This window comes from Eriocheir sinensis, chromosome 42, assembly GCF_024679095.1.
Source record: "Eriocheir sinensis breed Jianghai 21 chromosome 42, ASM2467909v1, whole genome shotgun sequence".
Classification (NCBI taxonomy): domain Eukaryota; kingdom Metazoa; phylum Arthropoda; class Malacostraca; order Decapoda; family Varunidae; genus Eriocheir; species Eriocheir sinensis.
In genome coordinates, this window is record NC_066550.1 from 8,859,497 (window position 1) to 8,881,545 (window position 22,049).

Below are 22,049 nucleotides of genomic sequence, written 5' to 3' on the forward strand. Positions count from 1 at the left end.
CTAGACTGTACTGTTCTGGATATATATATATATATATATATATATATATATATATATATATATATATATATATATATATATATATATATATATATATATATAGATATAGATATAGATATATATATATATATATATATATATATATATATATATATATATATATATATATATATATATATATATATATATATATATATATATATATATATATATATATATATATATATATAGGAGAAGAGGGCGAGAGAGCGAGCCCAGTCATAGTAAGCTAGTGGTCAGTGAAGAGTCAGAGTGAAGTGTACTACTAAGGAAGAATATTAAACTACAGAAGCTGTGCAAAGTGTTTACATATCTCCCTCCCACGGAGTCTTGTGACGGCGACACGGAACCCAAGTAACACGTCCGGCATAACAATTATTTAGAAATGTAAAATTTCTAACAGCTCCCCATGGCCCCCAAGTTGAGAACCACTGGTTTAGGGACGAACAGTGACCGTCTACCACAGCTGAGACAGAACGGCCGGAAAGGAAACTGGAGAAAAGATTACAAAGAGAGGTATAAAATCCGTAGGAAGGTAGTTTAGAAAGCAAAGAATTGTGCCAAACTCTGTCAAAAGCTTTCGAAATGTCTAAGGTAACAGCAAAGTTTCACCGAAACGGCTAAGAGAGGATGACCATGCGTCAGTTAGGAAGGCAAGAAGATCACCAGTAGAACGCCCCTTGCGGAACCCATATGGTGATCAGATATAAGGTCAAAGTTGATAGATGCTTAAGAATCTTATGGCTAAGGACTGATTCGAGAGCTTTAGATAGACAAGAAAGTAGTGCTATGGAATGGTAGTTTGTGGGATTGGAACGGTCATCCTTATTAATTAAGCACAAGGTGTATGTCGGCGTACTTCCAACAGGAAGGAAAGGTGGATGTTGAAAGGCAGAGACCAAAAAGTTTAACCAGGCAGGGTGTCACTATGGAAGCACAGATTTTAAGGACAATAGGAGGCACTCCATTAGACACGAGTCTTCTGAGGATGGAGGCCAAGGCAAGAGTGGGTATAAAAACATTATTTTTAAGAATTTTAATAACAGGCATGGAACATGGAGTCAGAGGGAAGATAAGTGTCAGTAATTTGGGGAGGCGGTGGCTGAACGGATAGCGAGACGGCCCCGCGTTCAGGAGGACGCGAGTTCAATCCCCGACCGGTGCCACCAAGCTGGGATTTTTCAGCCGCCGCCTATCAACACAGACTCTAGATTCTAGGATTAAAGATGCGCTCCGGGAGGGCAGCATGAGCCAATGCAAGATGGCGCCACTATAAAAACACTCGCCTGCGCCAGAACGGGCTGGGCCGACCATCAGGCCCCACCGGGAAGAAGCCTTGGACCGACCATCAGGATTCACCGGGAAGAAGCCTACCGGCCAAGACGTAAAAAAAATATATATATATATAAAAAAATAAAAAAAGCCCAGAATCGTTCAGTGCAGTTTTTCGTCAGAAACAAGGAGAGGTGGGAAAGATTTTTTTTTTGGTATTTCGTTGGGGATATACCCCAATGAAGGAAGGCGGAGCATGCCGCGCAACCCCCCAGACGGCCGGTAGAGAGATGCCCAATTCTTTCAAGGAGGAGACCTAACAACGGGGCTGAGGGTGCCGGAAAGAGCCCACCTTTCCACCCCCATGGTAACTGGTAGGTCGCGAACCCATACGCACCACGCCGAAGCGCAAGGCCGAGACTCTACCACGGGACCACGGGAGCCCCCAAGGTGAGAAAGATGAAGAAGTAATATTGTGTGATTTAGTGAGCCTAACACAATGGGTATGATTTTACTTATTTTTTTCTTGGTTGCCCACTGTTCCCCATTACCCCACAAGAGAAAATTACCCCATTTGAGGTTAATTACCCCAGGTTTAGAACCGTGCTAAGAGGATATTGGTCCAATAGTTCTGTAATGAATAAAGAAACCAATGGAAAGGTTGACAGAGTGCCGAGTAGGCGAGTACTTACTTGCTAGAGCTTGACTCCTTTCCTCCCCGCTCCTTCCTGCCCTTCTTGCGGCGCGGCGGGGGGTGATCAACAGCCCCCTTCTTGGTCTTCTTACGGGGCGGCGGGCGCTGATCACCTGACTCCTCGTCGGAACTCCTTGCCTTTCTGTTCTTGCGGCGCGGTGGGCGCTCACCGGACCCTGGTGGCTCCTCGTCGGAACTCATTGCCCTTTTGTCCAGCACCCGTGACCGGTTTCACAACTTAAGTAGCATCAGAGCCAGATAGTAGCTTACATGAACGCTACTAAACACAAAAATATTGACTGAGTTGTCCGTTCGCTTGGAGTGCGCTCACTTGTCAAACGGACGAGTAGCCCCACAACAAAACGCCGACAGCCCAGCAGACAGGAAAGTGAGTCACTGCAGGGAGAACCAATGAGCGATAACGTCAAGGCCACACATTTTGTGCACCTCCCGGCTAAGCGCCAGACACCACCCTGCAGTGGCACTGGCCAGCAGTATTGGGCTACCCAGTCTGATGGGTGTGTTCTAAGAAATTGAAATTGTAGGCCTAGCTCGTCAGAATGTGAACTATATCAGATACAATTATTCGTCAGCTGTGACCGTCACGCCGCCCGCGCCGAATGCCGTGCACAGCCGCCCCCGGCACCTGCCCCGCCGATACGCGTCCCTGTCCTGTACTGAGTCCTCTCCCTCCCTCTCCCATCCACTATGATCCGTGTGACCGTGTCCCCTCCCTGCATGGCGGTGCATGCGATGTTAGTGTTCAGTTGAAAACACGTATGGTGAAAACTCTCTCTCTCTCTCTCTCTCTCTCTCTCTCTCTCTCATTATATTGATTACCGACAGAAGGCCGACAAGAGAAAGAGTAGAGCTGAAAACGCCTTTAAATAAGTATGCTACATGAATGCATAAAGTAGTAGATTCATGTTCTAAGCAAAGTGGAAGATAATATATTAATAATGTAGTTCGGATAGACATATAAAACTGTTAAACAATGAGATGATTGATTGATAGTTTATAGTTGCAAGTAAAACAACAAAGGAGAAGGGAGGAGCATGCCATCCCAACCCCCAGGCAGTACAGAGTGTGATTATACAACTAAGGATACATGTGTAAGTAGCACCAGGAAACTAAAAAGATACAATGGTGGGGGACTATCACTTAACTAAATAGCACATGCAAAGCGAAGAAAGATGTATCTCGCAACTACTCATGAGAAAAAACACGTTTAATGATAATTGACATGGAATGTGTGTGTGTGTGTGTGTGTGTTTCGTTCCTTTGATATACAGATCCATGGTTTCGTGCTTGTATTGAAGAGAAAGAAAGAAATGTCGATCATGAACCGGGAGAGAGTAGCTATTACTAAACTGCTTCGACACTACTACACCACTAGCTATATACAGCTACTCCGACTACCATTTACATGCAGTTACAACTACAACTACCATCCAACCATTCTACGATGAGTGTGTGTGTGTGTGTGTGTGTGTGTGTGTATATATATATATTGTTACGAATGTGCTGTATGTGAATGATTGTATGTGTAATGTGATGAAATTGTAGCATGATGCAATGTTAGCTCAGCATGGTGCAACTCTACTTGTTGGGACAAGAGAGACAGAGGCCGCCGGGCAGGAAGTGCTGAGTCAAGGCAGAGTGGAGACTAAGCGCAGACAGTATTTCCAAAGGGCGAGTGTCCCTCATGCCCAGGCCCTCCTCCCCCCACCCCCCACCCCATCCCCGCACACTCACCCTGGGCGCCGCGAGACACACCAAGCAAGGAAAAGAAACACGGTGGAAAGATGACTTGCAGTTGTTTTCTTTTTTCTTTTTTCTTTTTACATTTACTAAACAATATTGGATGTAACTAATTATGATTGGTGATTGTAATAGAAAAAAAGGGAAATGAAGAATTAATGCTTGAATTAAAGATGGGATATGGAAGATAGAACAACGAAAAGTAAGAATATAATAGTAGAAAATAATGATAATAAACCAACGAAATACAAAAAAAAAAAAAAAAACATTAAATCAAGAAAAAAACGTGATAAGTGAGATGATGATAATAGGAAATAATAATAAAAGAAGAAAAAAAAACAGGAAATGAAGAAAAAATGTGATAAAATGGAAAATGTGAGACACAGAAACGAGAACAGAAAATACGAGAAGGAATAAAGCAACTTAGAAACAGAATAAAAAAATACTAAGATGAAGAATATGATGAGAGGAAAAAGGAAATGAAGAGATCACGACTCACGGAGGACACAAAACTAGGGGAAAAAAAACAAAAAATATGAATTACATCTATTGTGACAACAGGAGACGCGGTATGAGAGAGAGAGAGAGAGAGAGAGAGAGAGAGAGAGAGAGAGAGAGCTAAAGGGGGGACTTAACAATTTGATTAACATTGATAATAAAAGTTTCCACGTCAATACCATGAAAATAAAAGGAAACATGCATGCCGTTATATGCACCCAACTTTCAAACTCCAGATTATATAGATTAGAGAAAGAAGAGGATCGAAGGAGAGAAATATAGAAGGAGGGGGACTTAAGAAATATGATAGCCAGTAATAACATAAATTTTCACGCCAAAGCAATAAAAACTAACTAATGATTGACGTAACATGCACCCAACTTATTTCAGCTACTGTAGCAGACTTATTAATTAGAGAAAGAAGAGTTAAGAAATATGATAAACAGTAATAATAAATAGTTTCCACGTCAAAGCAATAAAACCTAACTGATAATAAGACGTAACATGCAGCCAACTTTCAGACTCCACTTATTGATTGCACAGAGAGAGGAGAGGCCGGGCGACTCAGCAACGTTGCCAGATTGTCGTACTCAGTTTCTCATATTTCCCGATTTCCACCCCAAAAGCTGTCTCCTGTGCCCCAATAGCTGGCTTCTTTTATGTTTTTATCGTTGAAATGGTTAATTATTCTTGTTTTCCGGTGATACTTGAAGGGAGAGAAGCCGGGATATGTGATGGTACGAGTACGATAATCTGGCAACGGAGAGGGAGAGGGAGGGGGAGAGAGGGAGAGGGTGAGGAAGGAGAGAGGGAGAGAGACGCGCGCAGGCGATAGTGAGTGTGAGTGAGTGAGTGAGAGCCTCCATCACACTCTATATTGCTCTCCCAGGCCTCCCAGCACTCTCCCAACGCACTCTCCCTCTCACACTCCCTCATAAGTGGAGAGTGTGCGTGTGTGTGCGTGTCTGAACGTGTCTGAACGTGTTTTAAGTGTTCCTCTCAGACGCCTTCCCATATTGTGTGCGTGTGTGTACGTATTTGTATGTGTGTGTGTTCTGGACGTACATACACGCGCATAGACACCACTGCAAGGCTTTACACACATAGAAATTGGTAACAGTAAAAAGATACCGCTGTTAAAAAGGAAAAAAACAAGAGTATTACGTGTTGTCAAGAGGAAGGCGCCATGTTTTTGTGAATTTCCCCTCCTCGATCTCCTCTTCCTCTTCCTTCCTCTTCCTCGTCCTCTTCCTCCTCCTCCTCTCACTATGGGGCTCTCACCTACCTGGAAGCACCTGATCCTCTGGGTAATTACCGTGGGCGCTACCTTCACTTATGGCCTTCGCACCTGCCAGCCGGTAAGTCGATCAGCCCACCTGTATGTCTAATTAACTCAAAACCTCACCTGTTGTGGCTTAGTTTGTCATTTATAATTATGATCCTCACTTAGTATGACATTTGCAAGCTCTCATTTATTACCTGTGGCTTAGTATATTCATTTGTCAACTTTATTTTCACATTATGGTATCAAACATTACCTGGATTTATTGTAATTAACTCAAAACCTCACCTGTTGTGGCTTAATTTGTCATTTATAATTAAGATCCTCACTCAATATAACACTTGCAAGCTCTCATTTATTACCTGTGGCTAAGTATATTCATCTGTAAGTTTCATTTTCACATTTGGGCATCAAACGTTACCTGCATTTATTGTAATTAAGCCAGTTTACCTGTTGGGGTTTGGTTTGTTATTTGTATTCTTAATTCTTACCTAATTAAACACCTGGGACCTTTAATATCACCTGTAATTTTAGTTTCTTTCCTATTTATTATTTCTGCATCAATTATTAATCTGTTACACCTGTACCTTTTAATAAACTCAGATTCACCTGTTGTGGCATAATTTATCATTTGTAGTCCCAATTCTTACCTTTTGAAACACCTGAGAGCTTTTATATCACATTTCATCTTTAAGTTTACCGTCAGTTCATTATTTTTGCATCTCAGGTAAATATTAATCAGTTGATCACACCTAATTAACACAAAACCTCACCTGTCATTTGCAGTCTCAATTATTAACTTTTGAAACACCTGCGAGCTCTCATTTTACCTGTAATTTTAGTTTGTTCAGCTGTCAACTCTATTCTAGCTTTTTAGAGTCAAAGTTACCTGCATTTATAGTAATTAAGCCAAAGCTCACCTGGTGTTTCTTAGTTTGTTTATGTAGTCTTAATTCTTACCTTTTGAAATACCTACGTACCTAATCTGGAGTTTTTGTTTGTTATTATTATTTTTGGAAGTCAAGTTTGAATTAACCATTTACCTGCACCTTGTAATTACCTCAAAATTCAATTCACCTGTTCTTCTTAGTTCATTATCTCTTAACCATGATTTAAAGCACGTGTCTGTTTTCATATCACCTGTATATTTAGTTTTATCACTTGTTAACTAATTATCTCCTTTAGTCTTACCTGCAAGTTCATATCTGTTACTTTTGTTTCTATCACCTGTCAACTATTTTTGGACCTATACATAACTAGCTCTCACATCACCTTCCCTTTCTCATTCTCTCTATATCTGTTTTACCTTCTCTACTTCCTCATTTATCATCTTTACCTTCCTGACCTATGCATACCTTTCCTTTCCTTTCTATCAACATGTCTTCCTTTTCCTTTACAATCACCAGCACATGACGTCTTGGTTTGCTATTTGAAACTTTGATTATTATGTTTAGTTTTATTAATCTAGTGTTATGTCTAGTAGTAGTAGTAGTAGTAGTAGTAGTAGTAGTAGTAGTAGTAGAAGTCCAGTTTATGTTTGCAGTTTTTGTTTGTTTATCTACTTTCATTTCCTATTATTTCTAGCAGTTAAATACCTTCTAATAATTGGTGTCACAGAGAGAGAGAGAGAGAGAGAGAGAGAGACTGGAGTATGTTTTATCACCTCTTATCTCGTCTCCGGCTGTGTTTAAGTGACAGTTTTAGAAGACAGGAAGTTAATATCTCAACCACTACTACTACTACTACTACTACTACTACTACTACATCCTGAAGAGTTGTGTACAGGATGAAGTATTATAAGTATGATGTATGTGTCTGTTTGTCTGTTTATCACGTGTGTGTGTGTGTGTGTGTGTGTGTGAGAGAGAGAGCCATATTGATTTACCCCTATCTCTCTCTCTCTCTCTCTCTCTCTCTCTCTCTCTCTCTCTCTCTCTCTCTCTTGATAATTGATTTGACAGAGAGAGAGAGAGAGAGAGAGAGAGAGAGAGAGATTACTACTACTACTATTACTACTACTACTACTACTACTACTACTACTACTACTACTACTACTACTACTACTACCACCACTACCACCACTACTACTACTACTACTACTACTACTACTACTACTACTATACTACTACTATACTACTTCTCGGCACCTTCTTACATCTCAAAACAATTAACTCACAAAAGATTTTATCACTATCGATTTCCGTGACATTTACTGGTAGAGATAAGAAAGATAATGCTCTCTCTCTCTCTCTCTCTCTCTCTCTCTCTCTCTCTCTCTCTCTCTCTCTCAGACACGTGTGGGTTATCTTATCAGGTGTGACAGAAGTGAGTGAAAAAGAGAGAGAGAGAGAGAGAGAGAGAGAGAGAGAGAGAGAGAGAGTTGCTCTTTTGTTTCACCTTTCCCTTTCTGTCTTTCCTTTCCTTTCCTTCCTTTCCTTTGCCTTCCCTTCCTTTCCCTTCCTTTCCTTTCATTTTCTTTCCTTTCCTTTCCCTTTCCTTCCTTTCCTTACTTTCCCTTCCTTTCCTTTCCTTTCCCTTCCCTTACTTTCCTTTCCTTTCCTTTCCTTCCCTTCCCTTCCTTTCCTTTCCTTTCCTTTCCCTTCCCTTCCCATTCCTTCCCTTCCCTACCATTCCCTTTCCTTCCCATCCATTCCATTTATTTCCCTTCCCTTCCCTTTCCTTCCCTTCCCTACCATTCCCTTTCCTTCCCATCCGTTCCATTTCTTTCCCTTCCCATCCATTCCTTTACTTTCCCTTCTCTTCCCATCCCCTCCTCTCCCTTCCTTTCCCTTCCATTTCTTTCCCTTCCCTTCCCATTCCATTTCTTTCCCTTCCCATCCATTCCATTTCTTTTCCTTCCCTTCCCTTCCTTTACTTTCCCTTCTCTTCCCTTACCTTCCCATCCATTCAATTTCTTTCCCTTCCCTTACTTTCCTGTCCCTTCCCTTCCTTTCCCTTCCCTTACTCACATTCCCAACACATTCCTCATCTTCCTCTCATCCACCTTTCCCTCACATCACCTTCAGTCTCACTCTCTATATCTGTTATTTTACCTTTTCTACTTCCTCATTTATCATCCTTACCTTCCTTACCCATGCATACCTTCCCTTCATATACAGCTGTCATTTGTTTCCCATTTACACACATCAGCTGACCCTTTCACACTCTACATATGTTATTTTAGTTTCTCTCTGTTTCCCCCTTTATCACCCTCATCTATGCATCCCATCCTATCAACTTGCCTCCCTTACCGATGCACACCTCTCCTTCCTTAGACATCTGCAATTTTGTGGTTATTGTATTTCCTCCTTCTCCTCTTCTAGTCTTTCCTTAACTTTTTTTTAATTCATTGGAAAAGAGTAAATGTTTGTAAGTTGGTATAAGAGTGCTTTTTTGAGGGGGTGGAGTGTGTGTGTGTGTGTGTGTGTGTGTGTGTGTGTGTGTGTATTTACCTAGTTGTGAAATACAGGAAAAATAGCTGTACTAGGTTCTGTGTGTGTGTGTGTGTGTGTGTGTGTCCCTCCTTTTCCATGTCTAGTCTTTCCTTATCTTTTTATTTCACTGGTAATGAGGAAAGATAAGGTAGAAGATAAATGCAGTTATAAATACTTAAAAAAAAAAAGACTGAGGAATGACCAAAAAAAGGAGGAAAAAGATAAAGGGAGGAGGAGGAGGAACAAGAACAGATGAAAGGAAGAAGATAGGAACATGGGAGAGGAGGCAATAAATGCAGTGGAAATAAAATAAAAGATGAGGAAAGACTGGGAAAGGAAGAGGAGGAATAAAACACTACACTCATAACTACGCACTTCACCCCCAACACAGCGCACTAATACAAAGGTCGGCATTCTGAGACACCTTCGCTTCTCACATCCGCTATTTCTAAAGGTCACAGAGGGGCTCAGTCGGGTTCCCATGAGTGTTTCTTCATGTTCACGGTACAGAGGAAGGGTCAAACTACCACCAGGGTCATAAAACTACTCCTGAAAATGCCCACAGCTCCTACGAAAGCCTTGGCAAATATATGTTTTTTAGGTTCATGGTAAAAAAAGAAGGGTCAAACTACCACCAGGGTCATAAAACTACTCATGGAAATGCCCACAGCTCCTACGAAAGCCTTATCAATTGTGTTCTTTTTAGGTTTATGGTACAGAGGAAGGGTCAAACTACCACCAGGGTCATAAAACTACTCCTGAAAATGCCCACATCTCCTACAAAAGCCTTGGCAAATATATGTTTTTTAGGTTCATGGTAAAAAAGAAGGGTCAAACTACCACCAGGGTCATAAAACTATACTCCTGAAAATGCCCACATCTCCTACAAAAGCCTTGGCAAATATATGTTTTTTAGGTTCATGGTAAAAAAAGAAGGGTCAAACTACCACCAGGGTCATAAAACTACTCCTGAAAATGCCCACAGCTCCTACGAAAGCCTTGGCAAATATATGTTTTTTAGGTTCATGGTAAAAAAAGAAGGGTCAAACTACCACCAGGGTCATAAAACTACTACTGAAAATGCCCACATCTCCTACAAAAGCCTTGGCAAATATATGTTTTTTAGGTTCATGGTAAAAAAGGAAGGGTCAAACTACCACCAGGGTCATAAAACTACTGGAAATGCCCACAGCTCCTAGGAAAGCCTTGTCAATTGGGTTCTTTTTAGATTCATGGTACAGAGGAAGGGTCAGACTAACCACCAGGGGCATAAAACTACTACTGGAAATGCCCACACCTCCTACGAAAGCCTTGTCAATTGTGTTCTTTTTAGGTTCATGGTACAGAAAAAGGGTCAAACTACCACCAGGGTCATAAAACTACCCCTGGAAATGCTCAAAACTCCTACGAAAGCCTTGTCAATTGTGTTCTTTTAGGTTCACGGTACAGAGGAAGGGTCAAACTATCATCAGGGTCATAAAACTACTCATGGAAATGCCCACAGCTCCTATGAAAGCCTTGGCAAATATATGTTTTTTAGGTTCATGGTAAAAAAAGAAGGGTCAAACTACCACCAGGGTCATAAAACTACTGGAAATGCCCACAGTTCCTACAAAAGCCTTGGCAAATATATGTTTTTTTAGGTTCATGGTACAGAGGAAGGGTCAGACTACCACCAGGGGCATAAAACTACTACTGGAAATGCCCACACCTCCTACGAAAGCCTTGTCAATTGGGTTCTTTTTAGATTCATGGTACAGAGGAAGAGTCAGACTACCACCAGGGGCATAAAACTACTACTGGAAATGCCCACAGCTCCTACGAAAGCCTTGTCAATTGTGTTCTTTTTAGGTTCATGGTACAGAGGAAGCCTCAAACTACCACCAGGGGCATAAAACTACTCCTGGAAATGCCCCCAACTCCTCCGAAAGCCTTGGCAAATAGGTGTTTTTGGACGACGAAATGTCTTTTAATCCGACCCATAGACACTAACACATATTTTTGTCACCCATGAACTGTGATTTACAAAACAAAACAAAACTAAGCATGCTCTTCTATCCCTCACACCTGTCATCATACCTGTCTTCTCTCCCCCCCACGCAGGAAGATTTTCAGTACGAGTTTACGGAGTGTGACACGGATGGTGGGCGGTGGCGAGTCAGCGTACCCAAGGTGGAGACCTGCGAGGGAGGTGACCCCTTGCCGCCGCGCAGAACTGACGGATGCAGTGAGTAGACCTATTGTTGTTGTTGATGGATTTTTATTTTTTTTATTTTTTTTACGTATTAGAACTTGGTTAATAGGTATGGGGTATTGGCTTCTCTCCTTTCCTTCTTCCATTCTCTATTATTATTATTATTATTATTATTATTATTATTATTATTATTATTATTATTATTGTTTAGTTTATTTATTCAGTGAGTTGTTATTAGTATCATCATTATTAGGTATCATTGCTTTGTTTTATTGATTTGATTTGATTTTACTCTATTTTATTTGACTTTATTTGACTTTACTTCACTATTTTATTTTTCTCTATTTTTTTTTGCGGGGGCGAATTTTTTGGTTAGGTGTTTTTTTTTATTTTATTTTTTCATTTTTTTCCATATTCTCTTTATTTTTTCTCCATTTTTCTCCTCTTTTCCCGTCCTATCTTCTTTCTTCCATCTGTTCTTCTTCCTCCTCTTCCTCCTTTCATTTTTTTCTCCCTTTTCATTTAATTCCATAACCTTTTTTTTCATATTTCCTGCATTTATCTTTATTTTTCCTTTCCCATGTTTCCCTCTTCTCTCTTTTATCCATCATCATCCTGTTCCTCCTCCTCCTCCTCCTTCATCTTTTTCTCCCTTTTCATTTAATTCCATGACCTTTTTTTAATATTTCCTTCATTTATTATTTTTTTCCTTTCCCGTGTTTCCCCTCTTCTCTCTTTTATCCATTTTCATCTTATTCCTCCTCCTTCCTTCCTTCATCATCTTTTTCTCCATTTTCACTTCATTCCATAACTTTTTTTAATATTTCCTGCATTTATTATTTTTTTCCTTTCCCGTGTTTCCCCTCTTCTCTCTTTTATCCATTTTCATCTTCTTCCTCCTCTTCCTCCTCCTTCCTTCATCTTTTTTCTCCATTTTCACTTCATTCCATAACCTTTTTTTCATATTTCCTGCATTTATCTTTATTTTTCCTTTCCTGTGTTTCCCCTCTTCTCTCTTTTATCCATTTTCATCTTATTCCTCCTCCTCTTCCTTCATCTTTTTTCTCCTTTTTTTTCTTCATTCCATAACCTTTTTTTTTTCATATTTCTTGCATTTATTATTTTTTTCCTTTTGAATGTTTCCCTCTTCTCTCTTTTATCCATTTTCATCTTATTCCTCCTCTTCCTCTTCCTTCATCTTTTTTCTCCTTTTTTTTCTTCATTCCATAACTTTTTTTTTAATATTTCCTGCATTTATTATTTTTTTCCTTTTCCATGTTTCCCTCTTCTCTCTTTTATCCATCTTCATCCTGTTCCTCCTTCTCCTTCCTTCCTTCATCTTTTTTCTCCTTTTTCACTTCATTCCATAACTTTTTTTTAATATTTCCTGCATTTATTATTTTTTTCCTTTCCCGTGTTTCCCCTCTTCTCTCTTTTATCCATTTTCATCTTATTCCTCCTCCTCCTCCTTCATCTTTTTTCTCCTTTTTCACTTCATTCCATAACTTTTTTTTAATATTTCCTGCATTTATTATTTTTTTCCTTTCCCGTGTTTCCCCTCTTCTCTCTTTTATCCATTTTCATCTTATTCCTCCTCTTCCTCTTCCTTCATCTTTTTCTCCTTTTTTTTCTTCATTCCATAACCCTTTTTTTAATATTTCCTTCATTTATTATTTTTTTCCTTTCCCGTGTTTCCCCTCTTCTCTCTTTTATTCATTTTCACGTCCTCCATTCTTCCGTTTCCTTCTTTCACATCTTTCTTTTCATCCATTCTTGCTCCTTCTTCCCCCTTTATCACACTTCTTCCCTTTTAATTCCTTCATTCACACTCTACCCTGTTTTTGCTTTCATTCATCCTTGCTTCTCCTTCCTTCACTCTTCCTTTTCCAATATGTTCCATCGTCTGCATATTAAACACCCTCTGTCAGTCTCTTTATCTCTTGCTTCTCTTCCCTTCTTTACTCTTTTCCTTATGCACCATCTTTTACTTGTTAACTCTTTTCCAATTCCTCATTTTCTCCTTCTAGTACTTAAATATCCCTTCTTCTCCTCCCTCTCCTTTTCCTAACCTCTTTACCTCCTCTACTTCTACTTAAACCTTCTTCTTCTGTTCTCTTTTTCTCTTCTGTTTCTTCTGCTTCTACTTAAATATCCTTTCTTCTTCTCCTCCCTCTCCTTTTTCTAACCTCTTTACCTCCTCTACTTCTACTTAAACCTTCTTCTTCTGTTCTCTTTTTCTCTCCTGTTTCTTCTACCTCTACTTAAATATCCCTTCTTCATCATAATTCTGTTTTCTTACTGTCTTTTGCCTCTTAACCCGGTAGCAGTGACGGGCCAAATTTGTGGCTTTACCGTGTACCAGTGACGAGCCAAATTTGTGGCTTTACCGTGTACCAGTGATGAGCCAGATTTGTGGCTTTACCATGTACCAGTGACGAGCCAAAATTGTGGCTTTACCGTGTACCAGTGACGGGCCAAATTTGTGGCTTTACCGTGTACCAGTGACGGGCCAAATTTGTGGCTTTACCGTGTACCAGTGACGAGCCAAATTTGTGGCTTTACCGTGTACCAGTGACGAGCCAAATTTGTGGCTTTACCGTGTACCAGCGACGTGCCAAATTTGTGGCTTTACCGTGTACCAGCGACGTGCCAAATTTGTGGCTTTACCGTGTACCAGCGACGGGCCAAATTTGTGGCTTTACCGTGTATCAGCGACGGGCCAAATTTGTGGCTTCACCGTGTACCAGCGACGGGCCAAATTTGTGGCTTTACCGTGTACCAGTGACGGGCCAAATTTGTGGCTTTACCGTGTACCAGCGACCGGCCAAAATTGTGGCTTTACCGTGTACCAGCGACCGGCCAAAATTGTGGCTTTACTGTGTACCAGCGACGGGCCAAATTTTTGCCATGATATAAACCCCCGAAACTAGATGATGCATAAACTGGTCACAAATGCATTGATATATATTATGAGATGGTTTGCGTGAGTGATGATTTTTTCGCATTTTTCTCGCTAAGGGGCCTGTAACCCGTCCGCTGCGATTGGCATGGATTTGGCTTTCATTGGTAGCTTGGCAACATACACTCCCAAGCCTTTCTCTGCCTCTGTGGTGGGTAGTGTAGTGTTTCCCATGTGGTATTGGTGTGCTGGATATTCCCTCCCAAGGTGCAGGACTTTACATTTTTCTTCATTGAATTGTAGCAGCCTCTTTTTGATCCATTCCTGTAGCTTGGGAATGTCGTCGTATAGGAAATCCGCGTCTAAGAGGTTAAGAAACATGATCCCCGCAGCTACCGGGTTAGCGTTTCCCAATTCTTCCTCTCGCCCCTCGCTACCACCTCCTTCACCCCGCACACTCTCCCCCTCAGGCGTGTCGTGTGAGCCTGGATGGTACTTCAACGTGGGTGAGCTGGAGTGCCGCCGCTGCCCCAATGGAACCTACTCCTTGGGGGGCGGTGTCAAGTACGACTCCTGGCAGACGCTTCCGGCAGGGTTCAACGCCTACACTGAGGTCTTCCGCTCGGCGTTCTTCTTCAAGGAGCGGAGGCATGGGGACCTAAACTGTAGTGAGTGAGTGCGTGTGTGTTGCTGTTGTGGTGGTGGTGGTGGTGGTAGATAGGCATAGGTAGGTGGGTGTGTGGGTTGTTAGGTGAGGTAACTAGGTGATGGTGAAATAGATAGATAGATAGACAGGGAGATAGATAGATATGTAGCCAGACAGAGGGATAGATGGATAAAAGTAAGATAAAATTAATGAAGGAAGGGGAAAGGAAGGAAGGGACAGAATGAGATAAGGAAGGAAGGAAAGAAAGGAGAGAATGGGGAAAGGAAAGGAGAATGACACATAGGAATTGAATAAAGAAAGGAAGGAAGGTAGATAGATAGATAGATGGATAGTTAGATAGATAGGTCAGTATATAAGAGGAGAACTTGGAAATAAAGAGAAGAGAAAGAAGGACAGATTTGAGGAAGGAGATAAAAATGGTAGATGAAGAAGGGTGAAGAAGAAGGGATATAAAGTAGAAGCAGAAGAAATAGGAGAGATAAAGAATATAGAAGAGCGAGATTTAAGCAAAAATAGAGGAGGCAGAGAAGTTAGAAAAAGAAGAGGGAGAGGGAGGAGAAGAAGAAGGGATATTTGACTAAAAGGAGAAGCAGAAGTAGATGGGATAAAGAGGGAAGAGGAAGAAAAAGAGAGATATAAATAGGGATAAAAGAAGTAAAGAAAGAAGGAAGAAGAAGAAGGTAGAGGAGGAAGAGGAAAAAGGAAGGGATATTCACATGGAAAGAAAATTAGGAAAAAGAAAATGGAAGGGAAAGAGGAGGTTCGGAAAAAGATAGAGCCATTTTTTATTATGCTACTTTTTTTATGAGGAGATGTGAAGTTCAGGTCAAGTTCTGTTAATTAAATGGTAGAGGAAGATTGCCATTATTATTTATTTATTTATTTGAAGGTTCTGTTTGTGATTTTCCTTTCCTTCCTTCCTTCCTTCACTTTCACACCTTCATCTCCCTTCTTTCATTTCTTTCTTCTATTTCTTTCTTTCCCTCTTTTCAATTTGTCTTCCTTTCCTTCTTTCCTTCCTTCCTTCCTTCCTTCACATCATCTCATCATCAAACATCACCCCTTCCCTTTAGTCCCCTTTCCCGAGACACCCCTTCACCTGCGGCCCTTTCAACACCTCTCATCATGCACCCCTTCACCCCCCACACCCTAACCTTTCCTTGCACTTAAACTTATCCCCTTCACCCTCGGCCCTTTCAACACCTCTCATTATGCACCCCTTCACCCCCCGCACCCTAACCTATCCTTGCACTTAAACTTATCCCCTTCACCCTTGGCCCTTTCAACACCTCTCATTATGCACCCCTTCACCCCCCACACCCTAACCTTTCCTTGCACTTAACGTTATTACAGTGAAGGAGGGAAGGGGAAGGGAAGGTGGTCTCGGTCTTTATATATGAAGGGAAATGCTGCCCTCTGTTGATGGTTGTTTGTTTTGATGGTTATTTAGTTTGTAGGGCAATCTTTCTTCTTTTCACTCTTTTATCAATTTTTTCCATCATCTTTTCATCTGCATTCAACCCAGTTCTCATTATATATTGCTACCAACACCTTAATTTTTATCAACTTTTTCCATCAACTTTTCAACTTCCTTCAACCCAGTTCTCATTATATATGCTACCAACATCTTTTTATCAACTTTTTCCATCAACTTTTCATCTTCCTTCAACCCAGTTCTCATTATATATTGCTACCAACATCTTTTATCAATTTTTTTCCATCAACTTTTCATCTTCCTTCAACCCAGTTCTCATTATATATTGCTACCGACAACTTTTTCCATCAACTTTTCAACTTCCTTCAACCCAGTTCTCATTATATATTGCTACCAACACCTTTTATCAACTTTTTCCATCAACTTTTCAACTTCCTTCAACCCAGTTCTCATTATATATATGCTACCAACATCTTTTTATCAATTTTTTCCATCAACTTTTCAACTTCCTTCAACCCAGTTCTCATTATATATATGCTACCAACATCTTTTATCAACTTTTTCCATCAACTTTTCAACTTCCTTCAACCCAGTTCTAATTATATATGCTACCAACACCTTTTTATTAACGTTTTTCATCAACTTTTCAACTTCCTTCAACCCAGTTCTCATTATATATATTGCTACCGACAACTTTTTATCAACTTTTTTCATCAACTTTTCAACTTCCTTCAACCCAGTTCTCATTATATATTGCTACCAACACCTTTTATCAATTTTTTTCATCAACTTTTCATCTTCCTTCAACCCAGTTCTCATTATATATGCTACCAACACCTTAATTTTTATCAACTTTTTCCATCAACTTTTCATCTCCCTTCAACCCAGTTCTCATTATATATTGCTACCAACATCTTTTTATCAACTTTTTCCATCAACTTTTCAACTTCCTTCAACCCAGTTCTCATTATATATTGCTACCAACATCTTTTTATCAACTTTTTCCATCAACTTTTCATCTTCCTTCAACCCAGTTCTCATTATATATTGCTACCAACACCTTAATTTTTATCAACTTTTTCCATCAACTTTTCATCTCCCTTCAACCCAGTTCTCATTATATATTGCTACCAACACCTTTTATCAACTTTTTCCATCAACTTTTCATCTTCCTTCAACCCAGTTCTCATTATATATGCTACCAACACCTTTTATCAACTTTTCCATCAACTTTTCAACTTCCTTCAACCCAGTTCTCATTATATATGCTACCAACATCTTTTATCAACTTTTTTCATCATCTTTTCAACTTCCTTCAACCCAGTTCTCATTATATATGCTACCAACACCTTTTTTATCAACTTTTTCATCAACTTTTCAACTTCCTTCAACCCAGTTCTCATTATATATGCTACCAACACCTTTTATCAATTTTTTTCATCAACTTTTCAACTTCCTTCAACCCAGTTCTCATTATATATTGCTACCAACACCTTTTTATCAATTTTTTCCATCAACTTTTCATCTTCCTTCAACCCAGTTCTCATTATATATATGCTACCAACATCTTTTTATCAACTTTTTCCATCAACTTTTCAACTTCCTTCAACCCAGTTCTCATTATATATGCTACCAACATCTTTTTATCAATTTTTTCCATCAACTTTTCATCTTCCTTCAACCCAGTTCTCATTATATATATGCTACCAACATCTTTTTATCAACTTTTTCCATCAACTTTTCAACTTCCTTCAACCCAGTTCTCATTATATATGCTACCAACACCTTTTATCAATTTTTTCCATCAACTTTACAACTTCCTTCAACCCAGTTCTCATTATATATTGCTACCAACACCTTTTATCAACTTTTTCCATCAACTTTTCATCTTCCTTCAACCCAGTTCTCATTATATATGCTACCAACACCTTTTTATCAACTCTTTCCATCAACTTTTCAACTTCCTTCAACCCAGTTCTCATTATATATTGCTACCAACATCTTTTTATCAACTTTTTCCATCAACTTTTCAACTTCCTTCAACCCAGTTCTCATTATATATTGCTACCAACACCTTTTTATCAACTTTTTCCATCATCTTTTCAACTTCCTTCAACCCAATTTTCATTATACATTACTACCAACACCCTTTTATATTAACTTCTTCCATCATCATCCCGAAATTGACCCCTCTTTCGGCCACTCCTTCGAAATCTTTTATAGGAGCAGCGAGTAGTGGGCTTCTTTTTCATTAGTTTCCTTGTTTTTTGCCCTTGAGCTGTTTCCTCTACTGTTAAAAAAAAAATAGTAATAGTGATAAATCTTTCCCTCTCTTTCCACATGCTTTTCATATATTCCCACAACCGTAAAACCTCGTCATGTCACATCTTTGCACAGCTTTCATAAATCTTACAAATGATACTCTTTTGTAAACTTGTGTTATTCTCTTCTCTCCTCCTTTCTCTATCTCCCATATCGTGACCTTTGTAAATAAACCGTTAAGTCATTATTTTCTACTTTACAGGAAATCAGAAAAGAACTGTCAATACGTATCTCACTTGGCTTAAGATTTAGGCGGAAATGAAAAGGCCAATTCTTGAACACTCGAACCTTGAATGACGAAGGCAACTATACAAAAATGGCATCACGTTGAAAAATTGATGTAGACATTAACCTGGAAATCGATGAAAAATGACTTAGGGAATTATTTTATGAGGGTCACGATATTTATTGTTATCCTTGGACCCAATCACATCTTCTCAATTCCACTTTCTCACTACCTTCTTCCAGTCCATTTCTCATTTACTCCCACCTCTAGATCTCCTTACTTGACATCTACGCCTCCTTCTCACCATCCACGTCATCTCCCCTCCCAGGTACGGATGGCAGACGAAGGGTGACGTGATAGCCAGCAAGGGCGGGCCGTGCGCTGCCTTCCTCATGTACACTGTCAAGCTGGTGAAGGAGGGAGATGTCACCTTTGTCTACCAGTACACGGACGAGGAGATCCTGTTTGAGTTTGAGGTGTGTGTGTGTGTGTGTGTGTGTGTGTGTGTGTGTGATGAAAGTGTAGGGAGGTTGTCATATCACTATTCATTCATTTATTTATCTGAAGGGCTTGTTTACATTTTACATACTTATCTATCTTTACCTAGTTGTATTTACCTAGTTGTAGTTTGTAGTTGTTCCTTTGCCTTTTCCTCCCTTTCTTTTTTCTTTCTTTTGTTTCTATCTCCTTAATTTTCCTTCTTTCATTTGTTCCTCCTTTCCTTCAGCGTCCTTTTAACTTTCTTGCATTTTTTCCTTCCTTTCTTCCTTCCTTTTTTCTTTTCCATGTTCCTTCCTTTTTTCTTTTTGCCTCCTTCCTTTTTTCCTTGCTTCCTACGTGTGTGCTGTTTGCTTGCCTGTGTGTATATATAAGTGTGTATTTTTGTAGTTATTCATATTGTGTCGTCACATTTTAAGGGGGATAGGAATTCACATAGAAGAGGGAGAGAAGAACAGATGATAGAGTAAGCGTAGGAGAGGGTAAAGGGAATGAGGAAGAGAAGGGAGGATGGGTGATCTCTTCAAACATACATATATCTCTTTTTTTTCAACCTAGCAAAAGTGAACCTAGGGCCGCTTTCACAGTCGTTTTGCCTGTTTTGATCGTTACCAATGGCTGTTATCGCCGCTTAGTATTTCCACGTAAAACTGGCCGATGGGGTAGTGGCGGCTGCGGGGTTAGCCTAGCCCCGCACCTTGCCACACACTCTCAACACCTCTCGCTTCCTCTGCAGCTGCCACTACCCCATAGGCCATTGGTAACGATCAAAACAAATGATGTGACTCTGAAAGCGGCCCCTAGAATCTACCACATTATCCTACACCACTATCCACCACTATCCACTTCTCACCCCCCAGGCCCAGAACAGTGAGTGCCAGATCATCACAGACATGGACGGGGTGCAGTGGCCACAGTTGACGCCGGAGGGACAGTGGAACAAGAAGACCTTCAAGCTGGACCCTGGAGTATACGTGTTGCACTGGAAGACCATCGGGATAGACATTCACGGCCACTCCCGACCTGTGCTGATCAAGAGTATTCACATCAATGGTACGTGTGGGAAGGTGTGTGTGTGTGTGTGTGTGTGTGGTGTGGTGTTAATAAGTGTGTAGGGGAGCTCTGTGGGTTTGTGGGCAGGTGTGTGAAGGTGTGTTTGTGTGTTTGTGTTTGTTCTTGGCTGTTTGTATGTGTATTATTTAACATTTTTGGGGAGTAGGAAACTAGGAATGTACATTGTAGAGGAGGGAGAGAAAAAGAGGTGATACATTAGGAAGGGAAAGAGGAACGAGGAGAAAGATGAGACAAAAGAAAGGAAGGGAAAAGTAGCGATCTTTTTGTATGTATGTACGTAGATATGTATGTATATTGAATAGTTGTATTTGTAGGGGAAATGTGTGTGTATGTTTGTAGGGAAGGTGTGTCTCTGCAGGTAAGTTGTGTGTGTGTATAGGAGAGCTGTGTGTGTGTTTGTGTGTGTAGTGGAGTTGTGTGTGTATGTGTGTGTATTTACCTAGTTGTAGTGTTACAGGGCCTGGGCTTACCCTCGTCTGGTCCCATCTCCGTATCTGTATTTGTCCAACTTTTCCTTAAAACTTTGCACACTCTTCGCCGATTCTACATCCTCACTTAGTCTGTTCCAAACCTCTTTATTTCTTTGCGGGAAGCTATATTTCTTTATGTCTCTCAAGCATCTTCCCTTCCTCAATTTTTTACTGTGTTCTCTTGTGTTCCTGGTGTTTATTCCTTCTCTTAGTAGTAACTCCTCATTATCTACTTCTTTCACTTTGCTCAATAATCTGTAAATTTGTATTAAGTCTCCCCTTTCTCTTCTTTGTTCCAGTGTTGGTAAGTCCATTTCCTTTAGTCTTTCTTCATATGTCATTCCCTCCAGTTCTGGAACCACTTTTGTTGCCATCCTTTGTATTCTTTCTAGTTTTTTTTGTTTCTTCTTATGGGGAGACCACACCGCCCCTCTGTATATTCCAATTTTGGTCTTTTTGTAGTGGTTATTAACTTTTTCATCATGTGTGTGTGTGTGTGTGTGTGCCGAACCCCCTCCCCTCTCCCCCAGGTGTGGCCCACTCCTCTGAATGCTCCCCATGCCCCGAGGGAACATACAGTGGCCCCGCTGCCTCCAAATGCCACGAATGCCCCGAGGACACCCACGCCCCGCGCCACTCCGCCTCCTGCCAGCCCTGCGACCCCATGACCCAGTACGCTCCCAAGGGATCCGGCAAGTGCCTCCCCCGCCCCCCCTGCACCTCCAGCGACTACTACGAGATGGACTCCCCTTGTAACGAGAAGAATCAGGTGTGTTATAGGGTGACAGGGGAAGATTTTGGTTGACTGAATGTTTAGGGTGACAGGGAAAGGAATGGGTTGATGGGTGAAGGGTGAGCGGATGGGAATGGAAGGGTGAGACAGGTGGGCAAGTGGGTTAATAGGATGGTCTCCCCTTGTAACGAGAAAACCAGGTGTGTTATAGGGTGACGGGTAAAGATTTTGGTTGACTGAATATTTAGGGTGACAGGGAAAGAGCGGGTTGATGGGTGAAGGGTGAGTGGATGGAGGTGTGTGATGCAGGGTGACAGGGGGGAGAAATTGGTTGACTGAATGCTTAGGGTGACAGGGAAAGGAATGGGTTGATGGGTGAAGGGTGAGCGGATGAGTATGGAAGGGTGAGACAGGTGTTCGAGTGGGTTAATAGGATAGTCTCCCCTTGTAGCGAGAACCGGGTGAGAGGGGAGAAGGTGAGAAAGGTTAATTGAGAGGAGTGGAGAGAAGATTGACAGATATGTATTGAGTGAAGGGCGGCAGAGTTATTT

The 22,049-nt window shown here is 40.7% G+C and overlaps 2 protein-coding genes across 5 annotated transcripts in view; one reads left to right on the forward strand and one right to left on the reverse strand.

The window, feature by feature from the left end:
• Nucleotides 1-2,689, reverse strand: part of LOC127009926 (sacsin-like) — a 60,698-nt gene extending 58,009 nt beyond the window's left edge. Inside the window, exon 1 of one of the 2 annotated variants that reach the window (XM_050883459.1) lies at nt 2,004-2,689. In XM_050883459.1, the coding sequence (XP_050739416.1) occupies nt 2,004-2,206 (203 nt within the window). In that variant the 5' untranslated portion in view covers nt 2,207-2,689. The remainder of the gene's footprint in view (nt 1-2,003) is intronic. The other variant, XM_050883460.1, reaches the window with a different exon arrangement.
• A 2,370-nt stretch (nt 2,690-5,059) lies between these two features.
• The window catches only part of LOC127009928 (endosome/lysosome-associated apoptosis and autophagy regulator family member 2-like), a 40,253-nt gene continuing 23,263 nt past the window's right edge, over nt 5,060-22,049 (forward strand). For 2 of the 3 annotated variants that reach the window (XM_050883464.1, XM_050883465.1), the window contains exons 1-6: nt 5,060-5,622; nt 11,084-11,207; nt 14,544-14,745; nt 19,052-19,199; nt 20,082-20,274; nt 21,296-21,534. In XM_050883464.1, coding sequence (XP_050739421.1) covers nt 5,533-5,622; nt 11,084-11,207; nt 14,544-14,745; nt 19,052-19,199; nt 20,082-20,274; nt 21,296-21,534 — 996 coding nt within the window. In that variant the 5' untranslated portion in view covers nt 5,060-5,532. Of the gene's footprint in view, nt 5,623-11,083; nt 11,208-14,543; nt 14,746-19,051; nt 19,200-20,081; nt 20,275-21,295; nt 21,535-22,049 lie in introns of those variants that run through there. The other variant, XM_050883466.1, reaches the window with a different exon arrangement.